The 23,735-nt window shown below is 35.9% G+C and overlaps 4 protein-coding genes across 4 annotated transcripts in view; 2 read left to right on the top strand and 2 right to left on the bottom strand.

Annotated features, from left to right (window-relative positions):
- Positions 1 to 1,230: 1,230 nt before the first annotated feature.
- Positions 1,231 to 4,286, top strand: LOC101212662 (probable serine/threonine-protein kinase PBL19). Its single transcript, XM_004148323.3, has 4 exons — positions 1,231 to 2,127; positions 2,264 to 2,524; positions 2,834 to 2,956; positions 3,342 to 4,286. The coding sequence occupies exons 1-4, from the start codon at positions 1,774 to 1,776 to the stop codon at positions 3,702 to 3,704; spliced, it is 1,101 nt and encodes a 366-aa protein (XP_004148371.1). The 5' UTR covers positions 1,231 to 1,773; the 3' UTR covers positions 3,705 to 4,286.
- A 956-nt stretch (positions 4,287 to 5,242) lies between these two features.
- LOC101212897 lies at positions 5,243 to 5,812 on the top strand. Its single transcript, XM_004148324.3, has 2 exons — positions 5,243 to 5,395; positions 5,480 to 5,812. Exons 1-2 carry the CDS (start codon positions 5,259 to 5,261, stop codon positions 5,592 to 5,594), a joined length of 252 nt encoding a protein of 83 aa, XP_004148372.3. The 5' UTR covers positions 5,243 to 5,258; the 3' UTR covers positions 5,595 to 5,812.
- An 830-nt stretch (positions 5,813 to 6,642) lies between these two features.
- On the bottom strand, positions 6,643 to 10,313 carry LOC101216025 (pentatricopeptide repeat-containing protein At4g17616). Its single transcript, XM_031882346.1, has 2 exons — positions 7,585 to 10,313; positions 6,643 to 7,512 (listed from the first exon to the last, which is right to left on the bottom strand). Exon 1 carries the CDS (start codon positions 10,033 to 10,035, stop codon positions 7,891 to 7,893), a length of 2,145 nt encoding a protein of 714 aa, XP_031738206.1. The 5' UTR covers positions 10,036 to 10,313; the 3' UTR covers positions 6,643 to 7,512; positions 7,585 to 7,890.
- Positions 10,314 to 11,568: 1,255 nt separating this feature from the next.
- Positions 11,569 to 23,735, bottom strand: part of LOC101212417 — a 70,547-nt gene continuing 58,380 nt past the window's right edge. The window contains exons 53-64 of the mRNA XM_011654376.2: positions 23,164 to 23,679; positions 22,725 to 22,902; positions 22,504 to 22,640; positions 21,786 to 21,912; positions 21,401 to 21,622; positions 20,975 to 21,334; positions 17,275 to 17,433; positions 16,906 to 17,187; positions 16,608 to 16,823; positions 15,949 to 16,001; positions 12,702 to 12,810; positions 11,569 to 12,457 (exon numbers count right to left, since the gene is read on the bottom strand). Coding sequence (XP_011652678.1) covers positions 12,110 to 12,457; positions 12,702 to 12,810; positions 15,949 to 16,001; positions 16,608 to 16,823; positions 16,906 to 17,187; positions 17,275 to 17,433; positions 20,975 to 21,334; positions 21,401 to 21,622; positions 21,786 to 21,912; positions 22,504 to 22,640; positions 22,725 to 22,902; positions 23,164 to 23,679 — 2,707 coding nt within the window. The 3' untranslated portion in view covers positions 11,569 to 12,109. The remainder of the gene's footprint in view (positions 12,458 to 12,701; positions 12,811 to 15,948; positions 16,002 to 16,607; positions 16,824 to 16,905; positions 17,188 to 17,274; positions 17,434 to 20,974; positions 21,335 to 21,400; positions 21,623 to 21,785; positions 21,913 to 22,503; positions 22,641 to 22,724; positions 22,903 to 23,163; positions 23,680 to 23,735) is intronic.

Raw genomic sequence — 23,735 nt, 5'->3', positions numbered from 1 at the left:
TTTTCCTTTCAAAATCAATTATTTTTTATAAAAATGAAAATAAAAGTGTAAATTAAACATTAAATTAAATAGTATTACGAAGTGATTTTAAACATTTTTTTTTATCATTTCAAAATTACTTCAAAACATCGTGCTACTCTAGCTTATCATTCACCCTTGCTCGTTAAAAAAAATCTACAACAATATAAAATAAATTTGAAAGTTTATATACTAAATTCGTAATATTAAAAATGGATGAATTTTAATCGATATAAATTCTAAAATTTTAGAAATTAATTTGTAATTTTACCCTTTTTTTTATCTCTCCTTCTTCCTTATTTCCGTAGAGCGATGGAAATACATTTGTTGTTCCTAAATTTCTTAGGTGAGCCACTTCCACATTTTCCAAGTGAAATTGACTTTCATATCCATTTTAGGTTCTTAAATAATCTTCAAGCTTTTCTTTTTCTTTTTATTATTTTAAAATAACACGCTATCCCATTTTCTTAACTTAAAATTTCCACGCGTCTATCGTATCTTTATGTTTGTTCTTTTCTTTTTTTCCTTCTATTTGAAGAGTTTATCTTGTTAAAAACTTTAGGGGGCGTTTGAGGAAAAAGTTGATTTATGGAAGGACTAGTGTTATGATTTCTAGTATTATAATAGTTTAGTGTTATGATAGTATGCGTTTGGAGGAAGAATTATGATAGATAGTGTTATGATAGTATATATTTGGAGAAGGAATGAAATTGTGAAGAAGAGAGAAAAGAAGGATTATGAAAAATCTAGACATTTTTCAAAACGTGGAGTGGGTTACCCATCGTCCTAGGGCTAAACACCCCCTTAGATATCACATAATATATTTGAAAATTGTTGTATCTTCAAAGTAAAATACCAAATAGTCAAATGTAATAGGAATATATTTTCGTTATGAATAACGTTTATCAACGTGTCTCACTGATGCTATACCATTTCATTTTGTAATCTACTAATACAATTGTGTGGTGACTACTACACTCGAAAACGAGTTCGAACTAAATTATTATTTGGATTAGGAGCTAAATTGTTTAAAATTTACCCCTAAGGAAAGGGATTAAAAAGTCAAAATGAAGGTCTTAAAGTCCAAAAAAGAGAAAAAGGAAGGTGTTAAATGCAAATAGAAAAGAGAAGAGATAATAATAAATGGTAATTGAATGTTTTTTTGTTTGTTTATTTTATATAGAAAGAGAAAAGGGGATGCATGTGAATACGTCTGCTTTTCGTCAAAGCAAATACCCAACCATTCCTCTTTTAACCGCTCGCCATGCTTAGCTTGCTTCCTGCATTTGGCAGCTCATATCCATGGAAGAAACTAAGCTCTCTTCTTCCTTTTTCACTTATTCTTCCTTTCATTTACGTCCTCGATTTTGCTTCTGTTCCATTACTCTTTCTATCTAATGCTTCTTCTCCCGTTTTCTTCACGCAATCTCTTCATTTCATCAAACACCCCGTTTTTCCATTTCAATCTCCTTAATCTCTGTTTTTCTATATCTGGAATTTCTTTGTTTTATTGGATCGTTTACTTCGATTCTTTGTCGCCTTCTGATTTTTCTGTTTCTACATTTCTTAGAATCCAAGTTTCTTGTTGGGTCTTCCCTGTTGATAGATTTTGGATAGATTTTTTGGCTTTCGGGATTGGTAATTGAATTCCGTGTCCAATTTGACTTTTTGGGTCAATCGGGTACCCTTGTTTTCAATTTCAACTAAACTACGAGTGAATTGTTTGTTGTTTGAGTTTCTCCCGGCGATTTGAGTATGGGTTGTTTCTTCAATTTACATCGCAAAACCAAGATTAAGAGAGGGGGAGAATCGGTGAAGGAGCTGAATCATAGTAATAAATCGGATCGCAAACCTACCAATCGAGGGATTGAAGCACTGGAAACTTTGCCTACGCCCCGGAGTATACCTGAGTTGTACAAAGAGAAAGAGCATACTCTGAGAGTTTTCACTTTTGAAGAGCTCAAAATTGCGACTAATGGGTTCAGCAGGTTGCTTAGGATTGGAGAAGGTGGATTTGGGAGCGTATATAAGGGGAAAATTAGGCTTGAAGGTGATCAGGGAGAGGAAATTATAGTTGCTATCAAGCGACTTAAGTCAAATAGCTCACAGGTAATTGCTATTTATTTGCTACAGTTGGTCTTTTAAAGAGCTTGAACAGGGTTGAAGATGATCGGTTAGACTTTGTTTAGGATATATTTCTACGTTTCAGTTAATCTTCATAACGTTTTTTCTTTTGTTGTTCAAGGGTCACAAACAATGGCTTGCAGAAGTTCAATTTCTTGGTGTTGTTAGTCATCCAAATCTGGTAAAACTTTTGGGATATTGTTCAGAAGATGGAGAAAGAGGGATCCAACGACTTTTAGTCTATGAATTCATGTCTAATGGAAGCTTAGAAGATCATCTCTTTAGCAGGAGTAGGACTCTTTTGGCTTGGAAAACTAGGCTACAGATTATCCTTGGTGCAGCTCAAGGATTAGCTTATTTACATGAAGGATTAGAAGTCCAGGTATAACTCATTTCTATAAGTTTTCTTTTGGGATAGAATCATTCTTTTGATGCATCTGAATCGTAACTGCCATCTGACCTTTGCTTCCATCTAGGTTTTATGCTAAGTTGCATATTGTTTTGTCTTTGTTTCCAGTTGAATATGCTCTTTTTGAAGTGCTAATCACATTTCATTCTAACAACTAATGGCTAGTAGTCTATGCTCTTTCACAGAGTTCATATTAGATTGATATCTAATGATTTATCGTGTTGCACAATATTCAATTTTCACTGGTAACTTGATACATTTTTGCTTTCTCTGAATGAAAAGGTGATTTATCGCGACTTCAAATCATCAAATGTACTATTGGATGAAGAATTCTCTCCTAAACTTTCGGATTTTGGGCTTGCTAGAGAAGGACCAACTGGTGATCGCACACATGTGTCCACTGCAGTAAGTTCACTACTTAGTTCATGTTTGTCTTCACGAAAAGCCATTTTTTTGAGCTTCTGTTCAATTTTCAGATCTAAAAATGAAAGCCACATCTCTAACAAAAGTTTACAATTATATTTTATAGAACTAGAAAACCTATGACATGATATAAACAATATGCGTAACATTTCTCAATGCAGTTTTAACTTGAGGATTTTGTTAATTTGTCTTCCGTAATTGGGAAAATTGAAACATGGTTGTTTTTTTCATGCCAAGTTACTCAAATGCTCATTCGTTTCTACTCACCGGAATTAATCTGATTAGATTTATGAAAAGAACTAAGAAGCATCAATGTTGTAGATTAATGAGTTTGTAAAGCTGATTTCTGCTGGTTGCTCGATCACAGGTGGTTGGGACATATGGATATGCAGCACCTGAGTACGTTGTCACAGGACATCTAACAATGCAAAGTGACATATGGAGTTTTGGAGTAGTGTTGTATGAGATCCTAACAGGCAGGCGAACTCTTGAAAGAAACCGCCCAACTGGAGAGCAAAAGCTACTGGAGTGGGTGAAACAATTTCCTACAAATAGTAAAAGTTTCAAGACGATAATAGATCCTCGTCTTCAAAGCCAGTATGACCTGGCAGCAGCTCGAAAAGTTGCCAATTTAGCCAGTCAATGTCTCAACAAGACTGCAAGAGATCGACCAACAATGTCGAAAGTCGTCGAAATCCTGAAGCAAGCACTAGAAGAGTCAGAGGAGTGATTAGTTCTGAGGATCGCTGTGGTGTAAACTGAAAAAAAAAAACTGAAATGGTTGATGATGCTGGAACTTGTCATCTAATGTCTCAACAACAGTCACAGAATAATGAAACAAATTGGTACTCGCAATCACTTTTTTGTATGGAAAAGCTTAGTGTAGGTGCCTAAGCCCTCTCTTCTTTTGTGCCTACCAATTATATTACTCTTGAACTGATTGTTCAACCTTCTGAACAGATACCTTTTTGTCTCAGCTCTTCATTCATCATCCTTAAAGATATATGAGTACTAAGGGATAGGGGGAAGTAGAAAGGTTTGCTGATTGATTGATTGATTTGTTGCTGTTTTCAGATGCAGAGTTTATACAGTACATAATATAAAAGTTCAAATCTGTTTTTGTTTTTGTTTTGATCCTCATTCTAATGTGATTGTCAGAACATAGATTTGATGTCTACAGTTGGTTTTGATCCTTTTTCTTAAAGCATCCCAAAAGCCACTGCCACATGTACCCTTAATTTCACTTTTTCAACTATGGAACAGTGAATTGAACCTCCAATTTTGGCTTGAATTAGAAGTCAAGTTTTGTGCACTATGTTCATTTTTGGCATTTATTTCTACATTTAATATGCAATCTTATCATTATTTTCATCACTATACTTCAATGGATTAATTTATTTGGTTCAAGTTGGGATGCTAAATATATTATTATACGGTATGGATAAGGTGCAATAAATGTCGTTAAGCGATTTAATTTGTTTTGTCGTCAAATTTATAACAGTATTAATGATTATAAATACTGTAATTTAAACTTTATTCTTTAATTAAATTCTGAATAAAAATCAATTCATATTTTGAACTTTGCAGAGTAGAAAATCAATATCTAATTTGATACCTCAACCATAGCATAAATATCAATTACCATCTCAAATATTAGTTGACTCACTCCCGCAATTCTAGAACTTAGAAGAAAAATTCTAAATGAATAATAGTAGTTATACTTTCTAATAAATTTAACAAGCTTAAGCTTGAGAGTTAATGAATAATAGTAGTTATACTTTCTAATAAATTTAACAAGCTTAAGCTTGAGAGTTATGGATGAAGAATAAAAAAAGGGATAATTGCAATATAACAATGAAGAATAAAAAAAAGGGATAATTGCAATATAGCAGTTAGAGTAAAAATAATTAAACATATAACAATATTTAAAAAAAATTAGGAAGATAGTAAAATCGATCAAAATCTATCAATAATAAGAAAATATCACTAATAGATTAGTTCATAAAAGTCTACTGTTATTCGTAGATTTTTCTATATTTGTAATTTTTTAAATGTTGCTATGTTCTTAGATATTATTTATAAAATTATAATATTCTAAAAAAAATACTTTTTTTGGGTCAAAGTAGAGCGATGGGTATTATAAAGCAAAGGGCCTATACTTCTCGAAGCCCAAGCCAGTCCATTTCGTAATGGGCCCAATCGACTTTAACTTTCATGAGCCGAAAGTGTCAAAAGCCCAAAACGATGCTCTATGTCTGGGCCTAAACAAGTGGAAGCCCAAGAAATGAAAGAACCTCCGCGTTTCTTCTTCTTCTCTGAATCGGCGGAGGAATTTGGTGAGAGAGAAATTGAAATGGGGAAATCCTTCACTCTGATTCAGACTGTTGCGACTGCCGGAGCCTTCTCTGCGATTTCATTCTGGTGAGATTTTACTTCTCCTTCTTCCACTTCCTTATTTGGATATTCCTAATTCAATTCATCTTCCTCCATTTCTTTTCTTGTTAGGTATGGTTTCATGTTTGGAAGAGAGTCAGCTCGTAAAGACTTGGGAGATTTAATTCAAGATCTACGACGAGGAATTTCAAAACCCGATTCTTCTTCTGAAACTCCTCATTCTTGATTTGCTACTTTATGTCTTTCACCTTATGGAACAAGAAGATCTGTAGTTTTTGAATTGATGCGTTTTGTGAAGTATCGATTAACCTAGATATTTGGAACCATATCGATTTTGTATTTTGTACAAAGCTCAAGGCGTTTTGTGGGTCTCTCTTCAATCCTTCCATTTCTTTTTTGTTATTCTCATCAAATTTGCAAATTTTATTCTAAATTTTCTCTTCACGTAGATGTTTTTTTTTTTCTTTCCATCTCTGATTCCACAAAGAGACCAACCCAAGACTTTATGAAATGATTCACCGGAAACAAAATCGATGATCCGTGACGTGATGTTATCGCTTCTCCAAGTCGTATATAAATGTGTGTATGCAACTCACATATCATATTCCAACAAATAGCAAAAATGTGACCCACCAACATTGGCAAGGCTACATTACATGTTTATGGGTGCAACCGATCATCTTCAAAACTAGCAACAATGTGTGGTTAAAAGAAAACAACAATGTACAAAAATTCTAGATAACTATTTAAAATGTATGGAATGTGACAAGAAGAAGGGTGGAGCATCGAATGAAGTACATATCTCAATGAGACTTCTCTTTAACATTTTGATGGATCGAACTGACATGAGTTCTTCTTTATGTGAATGAGATTTCTTGGATGTAAAAAGTAAATTTGTGAAATGAAAATGAAAATTCTAGATTTCTTTTGGAAGAAAAAGAAAACATCTGTTCAACAATTAATCAAACTGACCTATAGGCTACGAACCACTAACTACTAAGGCACAAAGACAAAGAGCCAACAAAGTCATGTAGAGTCGCACAACCGAACATTCTGAAGATCCAATCCATGGCGGAAATGAGTAATAAACATTCTGAAGATCCAATCCATGGCGGAAATGAGTAATAATTCTTCGCTACGTGTTTTTTTTTTTTAAATCTCATCTCAAAGCTGAATTCATTCTCATAACATTTTACATTTTTAAAGATAATTTTGAATGGTTTTCATATAACAAAAGAGAACATAAGGTCAATGGCAAGAGATTTTCTCCAAAAGAAACTAAAAAATGATGGCCTTCCGATTGTTGAATATCATAAAAAGATTATAATTACAAAATTGTTTGGTGTAACTACTCCACAAAACTTGTTGCAACATAGTCAAAAAAGAATCAAAAGAATTATAGCTATCTTAAAAAAATCAACTATTCCTTTCCTTCCAAATGCACACAAAAGGAGCCGGGTAGCATATTTCCTTAAAATGTTTCCTTTTGGGCTATAACTTCTAATGTTGAGCCATTCAATCAACCAACTATCAACCTTACTAGGAAGACAAAGTTTCAAATAAAAAATTCTAAAGAAAGTGTTCCAAACTCTCCCAAGAGACGGTGCAAAAATAAGTGGTCCAGGATCTTTTCTTCTTTGAAACAAAGGCAACACATCAAGGGGTTGAGCATTGTGTTTTGGGATTTTTTTGGTGGCAACACATCAAGGGGTTGAGCATTGTGTTTTGGGATTTTTTTGGTGTTTCTCGTAGTGTTAAGACTTTTGTAGGCAAGCGACCATAAGAATAATTTCACATTTTTCAATTTTAATCTTCCATATGTGACGAATCAAAGGAACGACAACAGAGGGGAAGGGGATCTCTTGGTTAAATTGAGAAAAGTATACTTCGTAGTAAAGCTGCCATTAGTGCTAGGTGTCCATTTGAGACTATCACCACCAAAGGAGGCCCAAGAATGAAGAATTTGCAATAACTAATCAAGATAGTTTAGTACTGAACCTGCGATTCAATAGTATAATCAGGAGACTTGTTGCTGGTGATATCTTGAGAGCTTCCCTTCAAGTACACCTCATCCTGCTTAGTTGCTGCTAAATAACTTTGGTAGCAATCCATAAGAACACAAGAATCTAAAAATTATCTCCACCCTGAAGTGGGCAAAAGCATTGTCAAGTGCAAGCAATAGTGGTGAACAGAAAGTTATGGAAAAAGAATTATACTTTGATATTGATGTTTTCGAACTGCGATGTCTTCCCATTTCCAACGTATATAATTGCCTCATTGTTTATGCGAACTGTGACGACTTTGATCAATTTGTAAGCAGAAAGGAGTTCAATTTTGAACGGGTGGCCTTCATTGTTCATAAATTGATCCTATCTAAACAATGAAGACCTCTCACTATTTTCCTAATTTAGTAAACAGAAGATCTTTGGTTTGAACTCTGGTTCTTTTGACCGTTTCTTTTTTTCAACGGCCTTCAACTAAGAGCTACCAAAATCTAAACAAAATATGATTCTGTTACAATTTTAGTATATACCGACCCATTTTTTGAATGCTCTAACATCCTCCAATCTTTTCTTTTGCGCCTCAGTTTTGGCTTCTGATGGCTTTAAGCTCCTATAGAGATTCTTATGAAGCATTAGAAACTCCCTTTTGTACATCCTCTTGTCAGTGTACATATTCTGCTCCTCCATGCGTCCTACAATTTCCATCACTCTCTCAAAGTAACCACCTCGAATAAAGCACAACAACAAGCACTCATACAGATCTCTGCTCAAAACCAAATGCGTACTCTGCATTCTCCTTTTTATGTCTCCCCATAGAATCGTTATGTTGCGATACATTTGCAAATATGAAAATCCAAAAACAAGATTGGCGAAAGTTTGAGCGGTAGGTTGGATGCCCAATTGTTGCATTCTTTTGTATGCCTGTAAGGCATCCTCAATCATTTTGGCCTTGCAGAAAAAGTAAATGGATGAATTGAACTTGAGAACTCTAGACATCGAACTAGTCTCTTTCATTTCTTGAATTAGAGATTCAACCAGAGATGTGTGGGTGGCTACTTCGATGTTTGGCAACAAAATTCGACTGGAAGAACACGTAGAGCTAGCCATGTCTTCGGTGGTACTGATGGACAGACCAACCTTTGTCATTTGTTTTTGAAGCACATCTGCTTCCCTGAGCATATCCTGTTTGTAATATGCTTTCAAGAGCAAGAAATATACTGTGGAGTCCAATGGAGAGCCAACTGCTTCAACATCGTCCAAAATGTCATGAGCAGTTTCGAGCCAACCTAAACAAATGCAAGCTTTAACTACATCAGAACACAAATTAGAACCTTCAACTGATGCCAGCCCTTTTTGAACCTGAAGCAAAAGTTTTGAGAGCTCAGATGTTTCTCCAACCCTCCTGAGTTCAACAATGAATTTAGCTACGGTCTTATTACTCGCAACAAGCTTCCCATTCTTATAATTTATGAACTCTGGTTTGACTTCCACATTGAGAACAGAATCTCTCTGCAGTAGTTCTGGCATAATCTTTATCTTCAATCCATCCTTTAGATGACGTGATCCAATTGGAAGAAAGCTAGATTTTTGCAACTCCCTCCAATGCTTTTGAATGCTATTAGATTCACCAAATCTACATATTTCCAGCATGAGATTAGCAGCAGAATCAAAATCATCATACTTAAAGTGCAAGCTCAACAAGGCATCATAGAACTGACAATAATGACAAACCAATGAAGGTGAAACTTGATCAATGTGGGTTTTCAAATTCTTTAGCTCATCTCTCTGATCATTCATTTCATAAATCCGTGCAATAAGGACAATTGTATGTGCATCGGCAACAACCTCAGTTTGAGACATCAATTCCACTAGTTGCTGCCCCTTGAAAGATAATTTAAACCTAACACAGGCATGAAGCACTAGGTTAAATAGCATAGTATCCGGTTTCATCGACTTCGCTTGGTCATTTCTACTTGTAGCCTGTTGTAAGAAACAATCACAAATCTGGACCAAAATATTAGAAGCAAGATATGTTCCGACCTCCGACTTCACCATGTGCAGAATAACCAACTGCAAGAGTTCCATTCGCGGTAGTCTCCTCGTCTGCAGCATCAATCTAAGAATCTCCGAAGCAGGAATCGGCATTTGGGATCTTGCCAACCCAAGAACAAGTTTAGTTAAGGTATCAAGTTGCAATACAACTGGCTTCTCTTTCCAGTTTTGAAGAACCAAGTTATATGCCTTGTGTAGTCTCTTGCAATCAGAAGTATAGGACAATTGAGAAACCAACATAAGCAAAAAATTGTCGTTTGGGAAACCATATAGCTTTCTGAAATCACTAAACAACTCCCAAGCTTCATCAATTTGATGATCTTTCAAAGCAATTTCGAGCTTTCCCAATAGCACATCATAAGATGAACCTCCCCAACATAATTTTGTTGGGTGTACATAAGTAGAAACACAACGAAAAAATGGAACTTGAGACTTCGTATACCATAGCTCTGTAACTCTAGAGTTCCCAAAAAATTTTAGGAAGATCAGCTTTTCCCTACAAGCTGATATCAAAGCAAAACTCTGCAAAGCTGAAACTAGTCTAGATTTCAAAGGAAAAATCGTGGATAATCTGGAATGCAATAGTCTTTCTCTTGCTAGGATCAAGGCCATAAGAATTCCGAAATTACACTACAACTTATCTATAGAGATACTATGGTCGAAATTTACGAATTCCATATAGGGATTCCGGCAGGCGGCCACGCAGTTGCGTCAGGGCGACGGTGACGCTGATGTGAAGAGATTCCGACGGTTGTGATGCGAGAGAAGATGGGTGGGGAAAAGAGAAAGAAAGGACTTACGCACAGTGTACTTACCGGTGACGGCAGCGACGGGGCTGATGGAGAAGAAAGAGAGCAGAGTGGAAATTAAAGTAAGATAACAATAATAATAATGATTTAACTCACCCAAATTTAATTTTTCATTTTTATTTTGCCAAATCACTTTTTTTTTTTCTTTTTAAAGTTCTATTGAGAGTAAAATAAAAAATAAAGCCAAACGCTTATGCACGCATATGTTCATGTCACAACATGTTTCACGATCAAATCTCCATCACACCATTTATTAAAATAATTAAAATATAAAAATAAAAATAATATTTTAATATTTTTTTATTACAAGGTGGACATAATATTGCAAAATTTTACATAAATGTGCTAGTGAGCTTCAATTTTACACAAATATAGAGTCCAAAAGGCCAAAATATCAATCTTCATTATTAATACATATATTAAAAAATATAAAATGAAATAAGAAAAGTGAATATTTATTAGATATTATATGTAAATATGGTATGTAATTAATTCTATTATGACAAAGTTATTATCAAATTTACCCCTTAACTATTTTCCTTTTGGTGGTTTTGTTAAAAAAAGTTTCCCTTCGTTTATTCTTTCTTATTCCGTTCCTCTCTTTCAAATTTTTTTGGTGAGTGCATATTCGATTCATATTATTAATCGTGTATGAAATTATAAAATATCGTATACTGGTAAATTTTTTCGATAAAGAAAATTTATAATAAATGAAGTAATATATATTCGTATTTGCAGGTTGTCAAGTATATATATAACACATCAAATAGATATAATAAAGTAGTGAGATAGGGTTGAAACAAAAGTGCCAAATTGTAGTAGACTATATTTTTTTTTGTCCAACTTTGATTTTTAACATAGTAACATATGAGTAGAAATCTAAAAATTGATATTGAAGATCGCTTTTGTAGCTAGGTTATGAGCATATAATCTCAGATATCATGACTATGAAAAAGATAGTAAAAGAGGTCACAAAAAGACGACTTGACTTGTTAAGGAGGATCATGTTTTGATGATTAGTAAATATGAACATAGTTTTCAACAACCCTCTAATCCAATCATATCTTATTAAGGAGGTGAAGGACAATATAGCAGATGCCACGAGTTTTGATTCGAATGGAAAGATAGTTGAATTCTCCATAAAGAGTTCTTGTAGGTGATAAGATTGTGTGTGGCAGTCACTACTAAACCAGTTCTATCAATAAAATCGTATAAAAATTGATAAACCAGTTTCTTAGAACCACAGAATTTTATCTAAAAGAAGAAGAAATGGACGGAAATCTACTACCGATGAACAATCTAAGAAGGTATTATGATAACATTCTAGTCAAACCTGTCAGTCGAAAATGAAATAAATTTGAAACAAAGCTCAAAATAAATCAAATGCAAGTTTGTTAAATGAACAACCAATTTACAATGTTTTACAACAGGCACAAAAAATGATGACAAGAAACGTCGACTCTCTGATATTTCTAAACTCCAATTTTATAGAACAAAGTACACAATCTAATACAAAGCGAGGATAAGATTCTGGAGACTCAATTTCACAAACTCTCTTCCTCTATTTTTTTTCTCTTCTATAATGGATTCTAAGCTTCTAACAAATTTTCTATAGGGTATAGTATTGAAGATAGAGATGCAGAGGGTACGATGAATTTACCAGCTGTATTTGTCATGTTGTCTTTATTGATCTTGCACTTTGTGCACAAAATGATCTGCTTGATTGCAGAAGACGCTGTTCATATAATCCTTTGTGTGATGGCTGGCAAAGCAAGTTTCGTGGAAGAGACACAAATTGGAATATGCAATCTCGAGAAACGGCCTTCTTTGTCAACCAAATTGGAAAGTATTGGAATTGTAGAACTGCTGTGCAACCGTCAGTGATTTCCTGAAGTTGGTGACGGACTGGGGGGTTTATCTATAACTCTCATAGGCTTCCAATCGGATTCTTCCTTGCTTTGTCTGAGAGCTACGAAATGAAGCGCATGACTTTGAATTTGGTAGATATGACATGCCCAAGGGTATGCATCTGGTGCTGACCAAATCTTCTGCTCCTCAAATACTGTCTCCTCAGCAAGGGATTCAGCCACACAATAAACCAAGTTAGGCTCTGGCTCAGCAAAATCTGCAACTGCGACACATCCTGGAGCAACAAAGCCTTCTGGGGCCCTTGGATGCCAGATTGATACAGGAGTTATGTAGTCGTCTTGGCAGTTTCTCCATACCTGCACATGTTTCAAAGTCAGATCTAAAACATTCAGAAGATTCTTCGCACATTTTGTTGTGATGAATAGAATAAATTTTATTTTTCTGATTCCTAGTATTGACTGTCATCAATCACAAATATGACATTCTTTTTTAACATTATTACTAGCAATGATCAGAGGTTAAATTAAAGCATATTCTTTAGCTGCATGTTAAATTCTAATGGTCAAAACATTGACAGGGGTTTTGACTAAAATTTCTTACCAAATCATAACCTACTGGCGGTACAAACATTCCCTCCACGTGCCGGTAGATAGCAGCAACATTCGGAGGATGGCTGCCGAGATGAGCTATATCCCCAATGGAGATGTATCTGAAATCAAACAAATCTTGATTGCATAAAAATAGAATCATGGTTTCTGTTAGCATTGTCATTAATATGTCTACTAGCAAGAGGAAGGCAAAACAAAACTCTGCTTTTCTTCTCATTAATTGTCACAGAACTACTTTGAGTTATTCAAGAAATCACTTTCTTTTTCTGCTAACTTTCAGTTTTTGCTCTAGCTAACATTGTTCTGGTCTTTTAAGTAGAGTAAATGTATCAAGCTTGGAAGTTGGTGCAGCATTGCCACGACAAAGCCCGGTGAATATTCTAAACAGAAATTTAGTGAAGGTAGAAAGCTGTCCAGGTATAAATAAAAGTTTGTAATTAGTGCCAGTCCAAATTTGTGTCCATGGAATATTATTTGGTTGTCATGAACCGGTGATTTTTTTTTAATATATAGATAGGAAGATCATGCCAATTACTGTTGAGCTAAACTCACTTTGGTACATTCTCAAACAAACATAAGTAAAGAAAGCATGAACGTTGGACTGCGACGGAAATCTTCTTAAGTTTTCCTTCCCCAGATAACAAGGCGTTGAGGCCAAGTTAAAAAGGGTAAGACGTGCAGCTAGGCATTATGGTGTTAAGCTAGACATTTAAGTTTTGAATTCGGAGAAAGCAGAGCCAAGCGTTGGAAGCTAGAAGTCTTTGTTTTAGTTATTGTTTGTAAATGATGTTTGTATTTTGTATTGAAACGCATGTAGTTAAGCTAACAAAAGAAGTTTGTTTGTCCTATCTTGCATTGTGGAAGTTGTTTATTGCCTAATAGTTGAAACAGTTTAAAGTTGTAAGGCTGAGCGTTATGGCGTTTCACTAGAGGCTCCATGGCTGCTCAAGTCGTGTTCGCGTCTCGCAACGCGAGGACCAGAACGAGTTGCTGGACGGGGTGTGACAAAAGATCTGATTATAATTTATTAAAAGTTAGGGGTAGTTTTGTAATTGCCAAAATGGGAAATTGCCTTTTCTTTTTTGTTACTTAAAGATTGATTCAAGATAGGTTATTTCCTTCTATTATAAGGTTAGTTTTTTTTCCCTTCTGGCATTAGGTTTCTTTCCCTTGTATTTAAATGTGAAATCGTGAGTCAACTATGTGAATTCTTGAATTTTTGAGTCGATCTTGCAAAAGATTAAATCAGGTTGTGAAAGATGAAGGAGAAGTTGAAGGTTCTTTCTTTCCAAAGGGTGTGGAATTTCTAAAGTCAATACAAAAACCCCTTCATTCACAAGAAATCCTTTCGAAGCGGTAGAACAGGGTGTTCGAAGAAAGCATACCTCACTGGCGTTGGAAAAAGAACCCTCCTTTCAAACAATGGTGAAACTCAAACCGGTTACCATCGAAAGTAGCATGAACATGAGTAAAGAAAACGAAGAGACAATTAAGGAGGAGAGAGAAAAAGAATCTCAAATGTGAAGGGAATAAGGAAGAGGAAGTTGAAGACGAGCTTTTAGGGAGGAAAGAAAAATCTGGCTGAGGCTCATTCATTGCTTAATGAAAATCCATGACTCATTAATGATGCAATCATGCTCTTAAACCCTACTCAGCCCAATCCTTTCGATACAACTGTGAAGTCTATCCAGCCGGCTTGTGGCCCTTCACTTGTAGATCCAATTTTCTCCATCAGCAGGTCATTTCCCATTACTCCTCCAAGGCCTTTGGTTCCCTTCTCTAAGGCTAGTTCCGTGCCCACTTAAACTTATTTCGGAAAAGCTAGAAGTACCAAATCTTCCTCCATTTTGCATTTTTCTTCATCCCTATCTTCCTTGGCCAGATCTGGTCAAGAGCCAAGTCGAAAAAACATTCAAAACCAAAATCTTAGATATTATATTGAATCTACCTTCACCCATCAGCTTAAGCTTTTAGGTTAAATTGGTGATTTAAGATGGTATCAGAGCAGGTTGCTTCAGCATATCATGGGTTCAAGCTCTTGTAATATTATTTCCTCCCCAATTAAAGTTGATTTCCATTTGTTGAGTCTTTCAAAATATTTCCAACCCACAAGTGAGGGGAGTGTTAAATATAATATTCAATTTGCCTTCACACATTAGGTCAAGCTTTTGGATTGGTTGGTAATTTAAGACAAAGAAACTCCTGCTTCTACTCAAGACATTCCCAAAGCACTTCGTTAGAAGAAAGAGGTTGAGGGAGGCCTAAAAAAAAAATCTACGAAAGCAAGGTTGATGTTAGATCAAAATCTGGATTTGTTAGAGGCAAAGTGTGCCCAATTTGAAGCCCTATCTCATTCAAAAGGGTCAGACCCTCAAAGATCTAGCCATGCTCAATTTAATTACTTAGTTTTTTCTTTAACTAATTCAAAGGTAAAATTTTATAGAGGCTCTCTTAGCCAAACTCCGATCCCTTCATCTAGAAAGAAGCGTGTTTCAAATTTTGAGTCTCCTTGTAGTGTAAGGAGTGGAGAAGCTGACCATTTGTTGAAGTTAGCTGATAAGGAGGATCAATTGCTGATGCAGGACCCTATAATTCCATCTCAAGCTTAGCACTGTGAAATTTCAGAGCATTTGAAGTCTTTTGTTGAGAAATGTGGAATAATTCGGGGTTGAGTCCTCAAAAGAGGCTTGTTTTGAGCATTAGTCTCATTAATAATGGTTTTCTTTTTTCTCCTTGTTTAATTCCCTTGTACTTTGAGTATTAGTCTCATTCATTAAAGACTCGTTTCCGTTAAAAGAAAATTCTTGAGTCAATCAAATGAATCAATTGGAAATTAGAAAATTTCAGATCTCAACGAATAACCACCATTGAAGTACAAGAACAATTAAAAGAAAATCTGAAAAAACAATGAACTCAGGAACACAAGAAAACTCTCAGCCAATTTGAGTGAGCTGGTAAACTCTCCCTAAAGACCTACTGTTCCAATACACAAATTCCCAATATGACCATCTACACTATTCTGCTGATAAAAGAACTCTCATTACCATGAAAAGCCGATAAAATGCCACCCACTAATTTGCAGGAGAGTATACACCGGCCCGAGGGCAAGAAGAATAATTAAGAAATAAATATAGGAAAATAAAAGGGTTACAAGATAATATAACCTAAACAGATATAATGAAGAAGAATGATATAATGCAGATGTAGGAAAAGTATTATTTCATTGATAGAGGCATTACCCGTCGGGACATATTGGTCTCCATATGGTACATATCCCTCCTGCTTCCAGGGCCTGAAAACATAAATTTTAAATCAACTCAGCTATTTTCAATTTCATCAACCATATTTATCATTTCAACTGTAAGATAATTTGAGGATCCCAAATTGAAAAATGGAGGACTTCACAATCTAAACATACACAAGAGTTGCTCTCTTCTTGCCCATTGATTTTCTAAATGGAACCCAATCCTTGTCTAATATGGTATTTAGAGCAAATATACAAAGTCTAAATGAGTACTATGTCAAAAAAAAAAAAAAAAATCTAAGAATGGTGGACACGTACGTCTGAGGATCTTACATTGAAAAGGTAAGAGGGACCTCACAGTTTTTAATGATACATGAGTCGCTCGTCTCATGAGCACTTTGACATTTCTGAATCAGCCCAGTCAAAATCTTCGTCATGGTTCTCTTTTTAAACACTATTAGGATATTAATTGGAGATGGGTGAGTTATTCTTCCTCTCTAATTATGTTACTTTATCCTGTTAAGTTTATATTTCTTACATTTTTTTTAAAAAAAAAACCTTGGAGCATCCTTCTTTTAGATTTTATTTTAGAAAAATGAAAGGTGTGATATCCCAAAAATAAATAAACAAAAAAGATGAAAGAACACAAAGCACCTGCTTTTTGCACAATATGCAACGACCTCTTAACTCTAGGTCACTGCTCCAAACCTTTGTAAAGTTCATACTGTGTTGCACAAATCTTCCCTCATCATTTGAGAAACTGGATGACAGAAGCTCCCTCGATCTAATAATAGATTTATTTAAAATATTTGCATCTCTCCCATCAGCTTCACTGCAGGAAAAATAAACATGCCTCTGGCTCGAGGGAACCTAAAATGTTCAGAAAGAAATTAGTCAAAAAGCTCAATGTTCAGTTCACAACAATGAAGTGGATATAAATGATGATGCTGACCTTCAGTTCAAGGCATTTCATGTCAGATTGATACTCTTTGAACAATTTACTCACCACCGAACAAATCCTAACAGCTTGAGGTTCTCTTCCCAAAATTTCTTCAATATGACACTTTATAACCCGTGCAAAGTTTTCTGTCCTCTTGAAACTTCTTAAATGGATGATTAAGTGAGAAGGCTGACTGTTAGCCACTTTTGCCAACTCCAGTGCCATGAGCTCCTCCCATGGAACGTCCCACAGAATCTTGCAGGGTTTCTTATCCAATTTTCCTGGATCTGAGCACTAAATAGTAGCAAAGGAGGGAAAGTATCAAGAATGGAAGATTTTATTAAAACCATCAAAGAGAACAGAGCAGCGGTATTCGCAAACCTGTAGCAGCATGACTCTCTTGTTGGTCACCAAAACAATTCTTTGGTATGGTACAATAAAGTGTTCTTCATAATAATCAGAAAATGCAAATTTTGAAGGCTCCTTGAAGATTTCAGTACACCCAAAATGTGTACTTCCTTCCGCAAGATGAAGAACCATCTAACCCACAGAAAGACAAAGGAAAAGACATCGTAGTTAAAAGAGGGCTTGAAATAAAGTTAATAAATACAATCCACACTATTAATCATTACCTTTCAACTTTCAAGGACGTGAGTGCTCTTTTTCAATTAATAAAGACAATACATTAAAAGCATGGAAAATAACAAGTTCTTTGGAATCGGAGAGATCATCATGAATCATGAAACAAAAACTTACAAAGGAATAGCACCTCTTGGTTTAGGAAGCTTTTTAATGCACATTAATCTTTGGGTTCTTACATTATGCTAGTAGTTTAGAAACTGTTCATGAAGTTTGGATGGCCTTGACTAAGGTTGTCCGTATAAAAGAAAGGTTTGACCCTGCTAACCAATCCAAGCAGCTGGAGTCAAGTTGTGGAAGATCTCTGACCGGAATTTGATCAGTTGCAGAAGAAGTATGAGGATATTTTCAACATGCTTGAAGGGTTACTGCCAGTGCACCAAATAGAACATCGTATTCAGTTAAAGGAAGGAACATATCCCATCAATGTGAGAACCTATCGATATCCTCACACTAAAAAAGATGAGATTGAAAGATTGGTCAGTGACATGTTGACAACCGGCGTTATCCGACCAAGCATTAGCCTCTTTTCCAGTCCAGAAGATGGAAGCTGGCGTTTTTGTGTCAATTATAGGGCTTCAAATAGAGCCACAGTTCCAGACAAGTTTTCCATTCCGATGATTGATGAATTGCTTGATGAGTTGAATGGAGCTTGTATTTTTTCAAAGATAGATCTCAAGTAAGAGTACCATCCGAGATGAGGATGTGAGAAAGATCGCATTCTGAACACACAAGGGCCACTACAAGTTCCTTGTAATGCCATTTGAATTAACCAATGCGCTAACTAACTTTCCAAGCACTGATAGATCAAGTTTTTCGGCCTTATCTACATAATATCTTATTAGTATTTTTTTGACGACATACTTGTTTACAGTGCTAATGTGGGAACTCATGTGGTGCACCACATTGTGGTTTTTCAATTGCTTCGGGAATACAGTTTGTTTTCAAAAGGAAATGTCAGTTTGCAAAAGACAAAATCAAGTATTTGGGTCACGGGTGTGAGCAAAGGGAATTGAGGCAGATCAGATAAAAACTTAGAGCTACAGTTGAACAGCCTCTTCCTCGAACAGTGAAGTAGTTGAGGGGATTCCTGGGTTTGATTGGGTATCACCGGCATTTGTGGCAAACTATGGCACCATTGCAGCCCCGTTAACACGTTTGATGAAGAAGAATGGATTTTAGTGGTCGGAAGAGGCTATGATGGCATATGGAACTCTTAAAAAGGCTATTGTAACATTGCTGGTTTTGGGCCTCCCTGATTTCAACTTACCCTTCGAAATTGAGATCCATGCTTCAGAATTTGGGTCAGGGGTTGTTCTTTCACAAAATAAGAAGCCGATTGCAAATTTCAGTCATAAACTGTTAGTGGCGGCCCGAGAGAAATCCCTGTATGAGCGGGAGCTCATGGCTAGTGTCTTATTGGTGGAAAAGTAGTGACATTACCTACTAAGACATTGATTCGTAGTGTATATTGACCAGAAAGCTCTTTACCACATTCTTGAGCAAAGAGAAGTCCCTCTTGAGGTCCAAAAATGGGTAACAAAACTAATAGGGTTGACTTTGAAATTTTTTATAGATCGAGACCAGAAAATAAGCCAGCGGATTGATAGTATGGGGTTTCATCTAAAAACAAATTAACAATGAGCATAGCCCATCTATCTTATATAAAGACACTTTGAGTTCCCCATATTTTCCCAATGTTGGGATCCTCAACATCTCAACATGCCCCCTCAAGATGATGACTCTTTGAGTTCCCCATTCTTGATCGGATCACAATTTCTTTTTATTGGACCAACAAATACCCTCTTGGGCTTAATGGGCTCTGATACCATCTTAAATGACCAATTAACCCAAAAGTTTAAGCTAGAGAATAAAGGAAAATTAGTTATATATCACTAACACACCCCTCACTAGTGAGGTTAAAATATGAGAAAGGCCTAACAAGTGGAACTCAATATTAATTGGAGAGGAAACAACAATGTCGAGACTTGAACATAAGACCTTCTTGAACCACTTGCTCTGATATCATCTTGAATCACCAATTGACCCAAAAGTTTAAGCTGATAGGTAAAGACAAATTTAATTATTATATATCGGTAGCAAGAAGCTAGCCTACGCAAAATATTGGTATAGCACGACTCATCATGCATCCAATAAGACCACTCCTTATGCCGTGTTTTATGGGCAGCCACCCCCTTCCATCATTTCATATAGACAGTCTCAGGATACTCCTAATGACTTCGTAGAACATCACTTACAATACTGAGACAACGTGTTGTCGACTTTAAAGTCACACTCAAGAAGAAATGAAAAAGTTCACTGATGTTCATGGTTGAGATGTGGCATACGATGTAGGGGAATGGGTCTATTTAAAGATTCAACCATATGACCAACAATTTTTGACTAAGAAGCGTTGTGAGAACTTGTCTCCTAAATTTTTTGGTCCTTATCAAATTTTGGGGCGAGTTGGGGAGGTGGGCTATAGGCTAGATCTACCAATAACTGCAAAAATCAATCTAGTTTTTCATGTATCTCAGTTGAAAAAAGCTGTGAGAGATAAGCATCAGGTGCAGCTGGACATATTGCTGTTGAATGACTAGGTTGAGTGGATTTTGGAACTAGAAAAGGTGGACCAAATGCAATGGAATGAAGGGAATTGGTATCGTGGAAGAACCAACCTGCCCATGAAGCTACGTGGGAATCCTCAAGACCTAGTTTCCTGATTTTCACCTCGAGGACAAGGTGACTCTTCTTCATGGGGGTATTGCAAGGCCTCCTATTAAGCAAGTATATAAGGAGGGGTAGAAAGGGGTTTTCATCCCGACAAAAGGGTAGTTGTGGTCCTATGGTCTTATGTGGCAGAGATGAATGCTAGTATATATTTGGGTGTTTTGTGCTAGGGTTAGCTATCTTGGTTTATGTGTGTTTTTGTGGATGAACGTTCATTGTAGAGAGTACAACCCAGGAGTTTCTTGGTGTATTTTATGCTAGAATTCAATAGACATATTCCCCCTATTACTTGTGTGTTCTTGTGCTTCCTTTCTTCAACAGGTAATCTGAGGCCTTGCATAAAATAAAAAGAACAAACATGCATGCAATAGAAACTTCTCCTTTACAATATTTGAATTTAATTTTATGATGAAATACAAAAATCAGTCAATTACTCACACCTTGACTAATCTCATGACCAACCTGGCTGACCTTACAACATTTGGGTGTCAAGAAAATTGGTAGGATACTAAATGCTAGGAAGGTGGGCCCATGGATTGAACCCATGACCTCTTAGTCCTTTGACCATTTGTTTTATGTTCCCATTACCACCAAGCCAACCCATGATGGTTCAATTATTGTTTTCTTACGACATATTGCCTATGAATTGAGGAGAAGCAATGAAATGTAGAAAACAATCAGCATTACACACATAGCACATATATAAATATACCTGGCCAATAGCTTCTCTCTCACAGTACTCTCTAAGAATACTGTCAGCATGGATGGCCCGAGGGTTTCTAACTCTTTGGAAAGGAACCTTCTTGTTGAAAACCTCTAAACACTTGGAACAACTTGCACCAATTCCATCAACAGTCAATGAGAAAAAATCTAATGCTCCACTTACAGGTTGTACAATAAATCCAAGAAACGCACGTCCTAATCCATGAGCCAGACCAAGTAAACCATTTTGTCTAGCACTTTCCACAGGCTTTGTTACCACGCCTGACACCCCAAAAGCAACACCCTGAGCAAGAGCTTCTGTGCCTTGGATTATACCATCACGTACACCAGTAATTCTCCGTGACCATACCTGCCCCAATTATAAGTCAATCTTTCAACAATGACCTATTAATCACAAGTTACAAAATTAAGATACCTGCTTTGACCGTAATTGCAAAAACTGGCCATCAGTTGAAAGTTCGGCAAACCCTTTGCTAAGCGAAGCCAATGTTGAACTTGCCATGCCAAGTACATCTAATGAAAATATTAGGTGTAAAGGATTATGAATAAAGTCCCTCCAGATACGGTTTCCAATAGCAGGAAGAATTGAACTTTCACGCATGTATCTATCCTTGTGCATCACTCTTCTTAGATGGACCTGAAATGACATGCATCAGTATAATACTTTCACCACAGGATTTCTTGCAACTGTCTCACAAGTAGATTTATGAACGAACAGAAGTGCAGAAAACGTTGGAATTACTTTTTACGATAGTTTTTTGACTTTTCAACATAAAACTATGGAGGAAGATTAACTCAACCTGTATCTTGAATGCATTTCCTACAGCTGACAGTATGGGGCTCCAGATACCTAAAACTCCATGGGGTCTTTGTGCTGGTGCTGGCTCCAGAACAACTTTCAGCTTCACTTCAGAAATATCTATTAGGCTAAAGAAGTAAACAGAACTATTAGAGTCCTGGTAGAAAAGATACAAGAGTTCTTAAGAGACAAATACAAACAACTAATATGAACTTGGATTAAAAAAGGAACTAATCAAACATAAACTAATTTGTATTACTATGGAAGGTAAAAAGTTAAATGATTTATTCAGTCTCCCTAAAATAATCCCAAAATCATGATAAGAATAAAGCACAGAAGAGTTATGGTACATTTAATTATATTAATAATTCAATACTCTCCCTCCTTTGTGCGCTTGAAAATTTGTTAGAACCTCGCAAGGGGAAATCAATGTTAAATGGAGAGGAGACAACCCTATAGGCTCTCGAACACAAGATTTGATTTGATACTATGTTAAATATGTTAGTGATATATAATTAAATTTACCTTTACCCACTAGCTTAAGTTTTTGGGGCAATTGGTGATTTAAGAAAATCATAATCCAAAATGTTAAAAAGATGGGTTGCGAACTTACAATATATTTTATTATTTTCTCTTTATTTTTTTTTAATTATTAATATCTTCAATAATTAAAACCACATGGCAACATCCTCTTGCAGACAAAAGAATGAAAATCTTACTTAATACGTATTTCCGGATCAACTTGGGTGATACTAGAACTTTGGGGTAAACGACCTAGCTGAAGATTATTATACAACTCAACAACAGCCCAAATGAGTGGTTCGTGTATGTTAAGCCTCCAAGATTTCTCTGTGACCTTTCATGATAAACAAGGTTTTAATGAGATAATGAAGGTACAATTTCATACTTCATCATTCTAAATATTAAAATCATACATTACCTGAACACAAATGTACGGGAAGACTCGGATTCCAACAATATTCTCATTCTGCATTTCTATTGTCATTCGAAATGCTGGGTGATTTATATCTGTGGTCTGCTCAGGAGCCAACAGCACTGGCATCAATGTCAGGGGGAGTTGATTATCAAACTGCAAATTACCAAAAATAATCTCGAACCTGCCAAGTAAAGTTTTGTCAGTCTGATTCATAAACCTTGTAACCTAAAACATCGTCACCCAATCAATTAAAAACATCATCCACAAGTTTTGTGTAAAGAATAGCACAAAGAGATCCAAGAAAGCTAAGAATACATATCAACTAAACAAAAAATGTATAAGGAAAGAATTGCCACAGTACAAGATTAAGTCGACTATTCCCAGTTAACATGTCAAAAGGGATTATCGTGAAGAGGACAGGAAGAAAGTGTTTTTCACATACCTATTTGTTGTTCCACCATCAAATCCAGTTGAATATGCGATAAAAACTCTCTCCAAGTACATATAAGCCAGCTCTTTTGGCCTGTGGTCTATAACAGAAATGCCCACAACTCCTAACTCAACTATCAGCTCAGTAGGTGCTGCTTCACTATCCTGCACCGGTTTCTGCATTTGAGACCTCCAATTTCTTGCTGCTGTTAAGTATCCAATCTCTTCATGAAAGTCAGATTCGAAATGTTGACTGTCTCTGAATCTAATTACTTTAATATCACCTTCTTTCGCCACATAGCAACATAATTGTGTTTCACCATCCTCTAAAGAACATAATCCAGTGCTTGTATTAAGTTTCCAAACTCCAATACTACCATCACTACTAATTTTAGTATCTATTAAGTGTTGATTGTATGGATCCTCCCAACAAAAATTTGTAGTTGAAAGGGGTGGCAATATAATCCAAGCCTCTTCACCAAACCCACTCTGACGTAAGCTGATTGTATTGTCGGTTCTGTTCTCAACCCTGATGAATCGAAGTTTTAATTAGTTAGTCACTATACCAAAAACGAAAACATAAAC

The sequence above is a fragment of the Cucumis sativus genome, chromosome 3 (genome assembly GCF_000004075.3).
Source record: "Cucumis sativus cultivar 9930 chromosome 3, Cucumber_9930_V3, whole genome shotgun sequence".
Lineage (NCBI taxonomy): Eukaryota > Viridiplantae > Streptophyta > Magnoliopsida > Cucurbitales > Cucurbitaceae > Cucumis > Cucumis sativus.
This window is presented reverse-complemented; position numbering and strand designations above follow the sequence as displayed.

Excerpts from the sequence above, each read along its gene's own strand:
- LOC101212662 (XM_004148323.3), top strand. The coding sequence starts at position 1,774 with ATGGGTTGTTTCTTCAATTTACATCGCAAAACCAAGATTAAGAGAGGG. Across the intron at positions 2,128-2,263 it reads TTAAGTCAAATAGCTCACAG|GGTCACAAACAATGGCTTGC; the intron begins GTAATTGCTATT and ends TTGTTGTTCAAG. Across the intron at positions 2,525-2,833 it reads ATGAAGGATTAGAAGTCCAG|GTGATTTATCGCGACTTCAA; the intron begins GTATAACTCATT and ends CTGAATGAAAAG.
- LOC101216025 (XM_031882346.1), bottom strand. The coding sequence starts at position 10,035 with ATGGCCTTGATCCTAGCAAGAGAAAGACTATTGCATTCCAGATTATCC.
- LOC101212897 (XM_004148324.3), top strand. The coding sequence starts at position 5,259 with ATGAAAGAACCTCCGCGTTTCTTCTTCTTCTCTGAATCGGCGGAGGAA. Across the intron at positions 5,396-5,479 it reads TTCTCTGCGATTTCATTCTG|GTATGGTTTCATGTTTGGAA; the intron begins GTGAGATTTTAC and ends TTTTCTTGTTAG.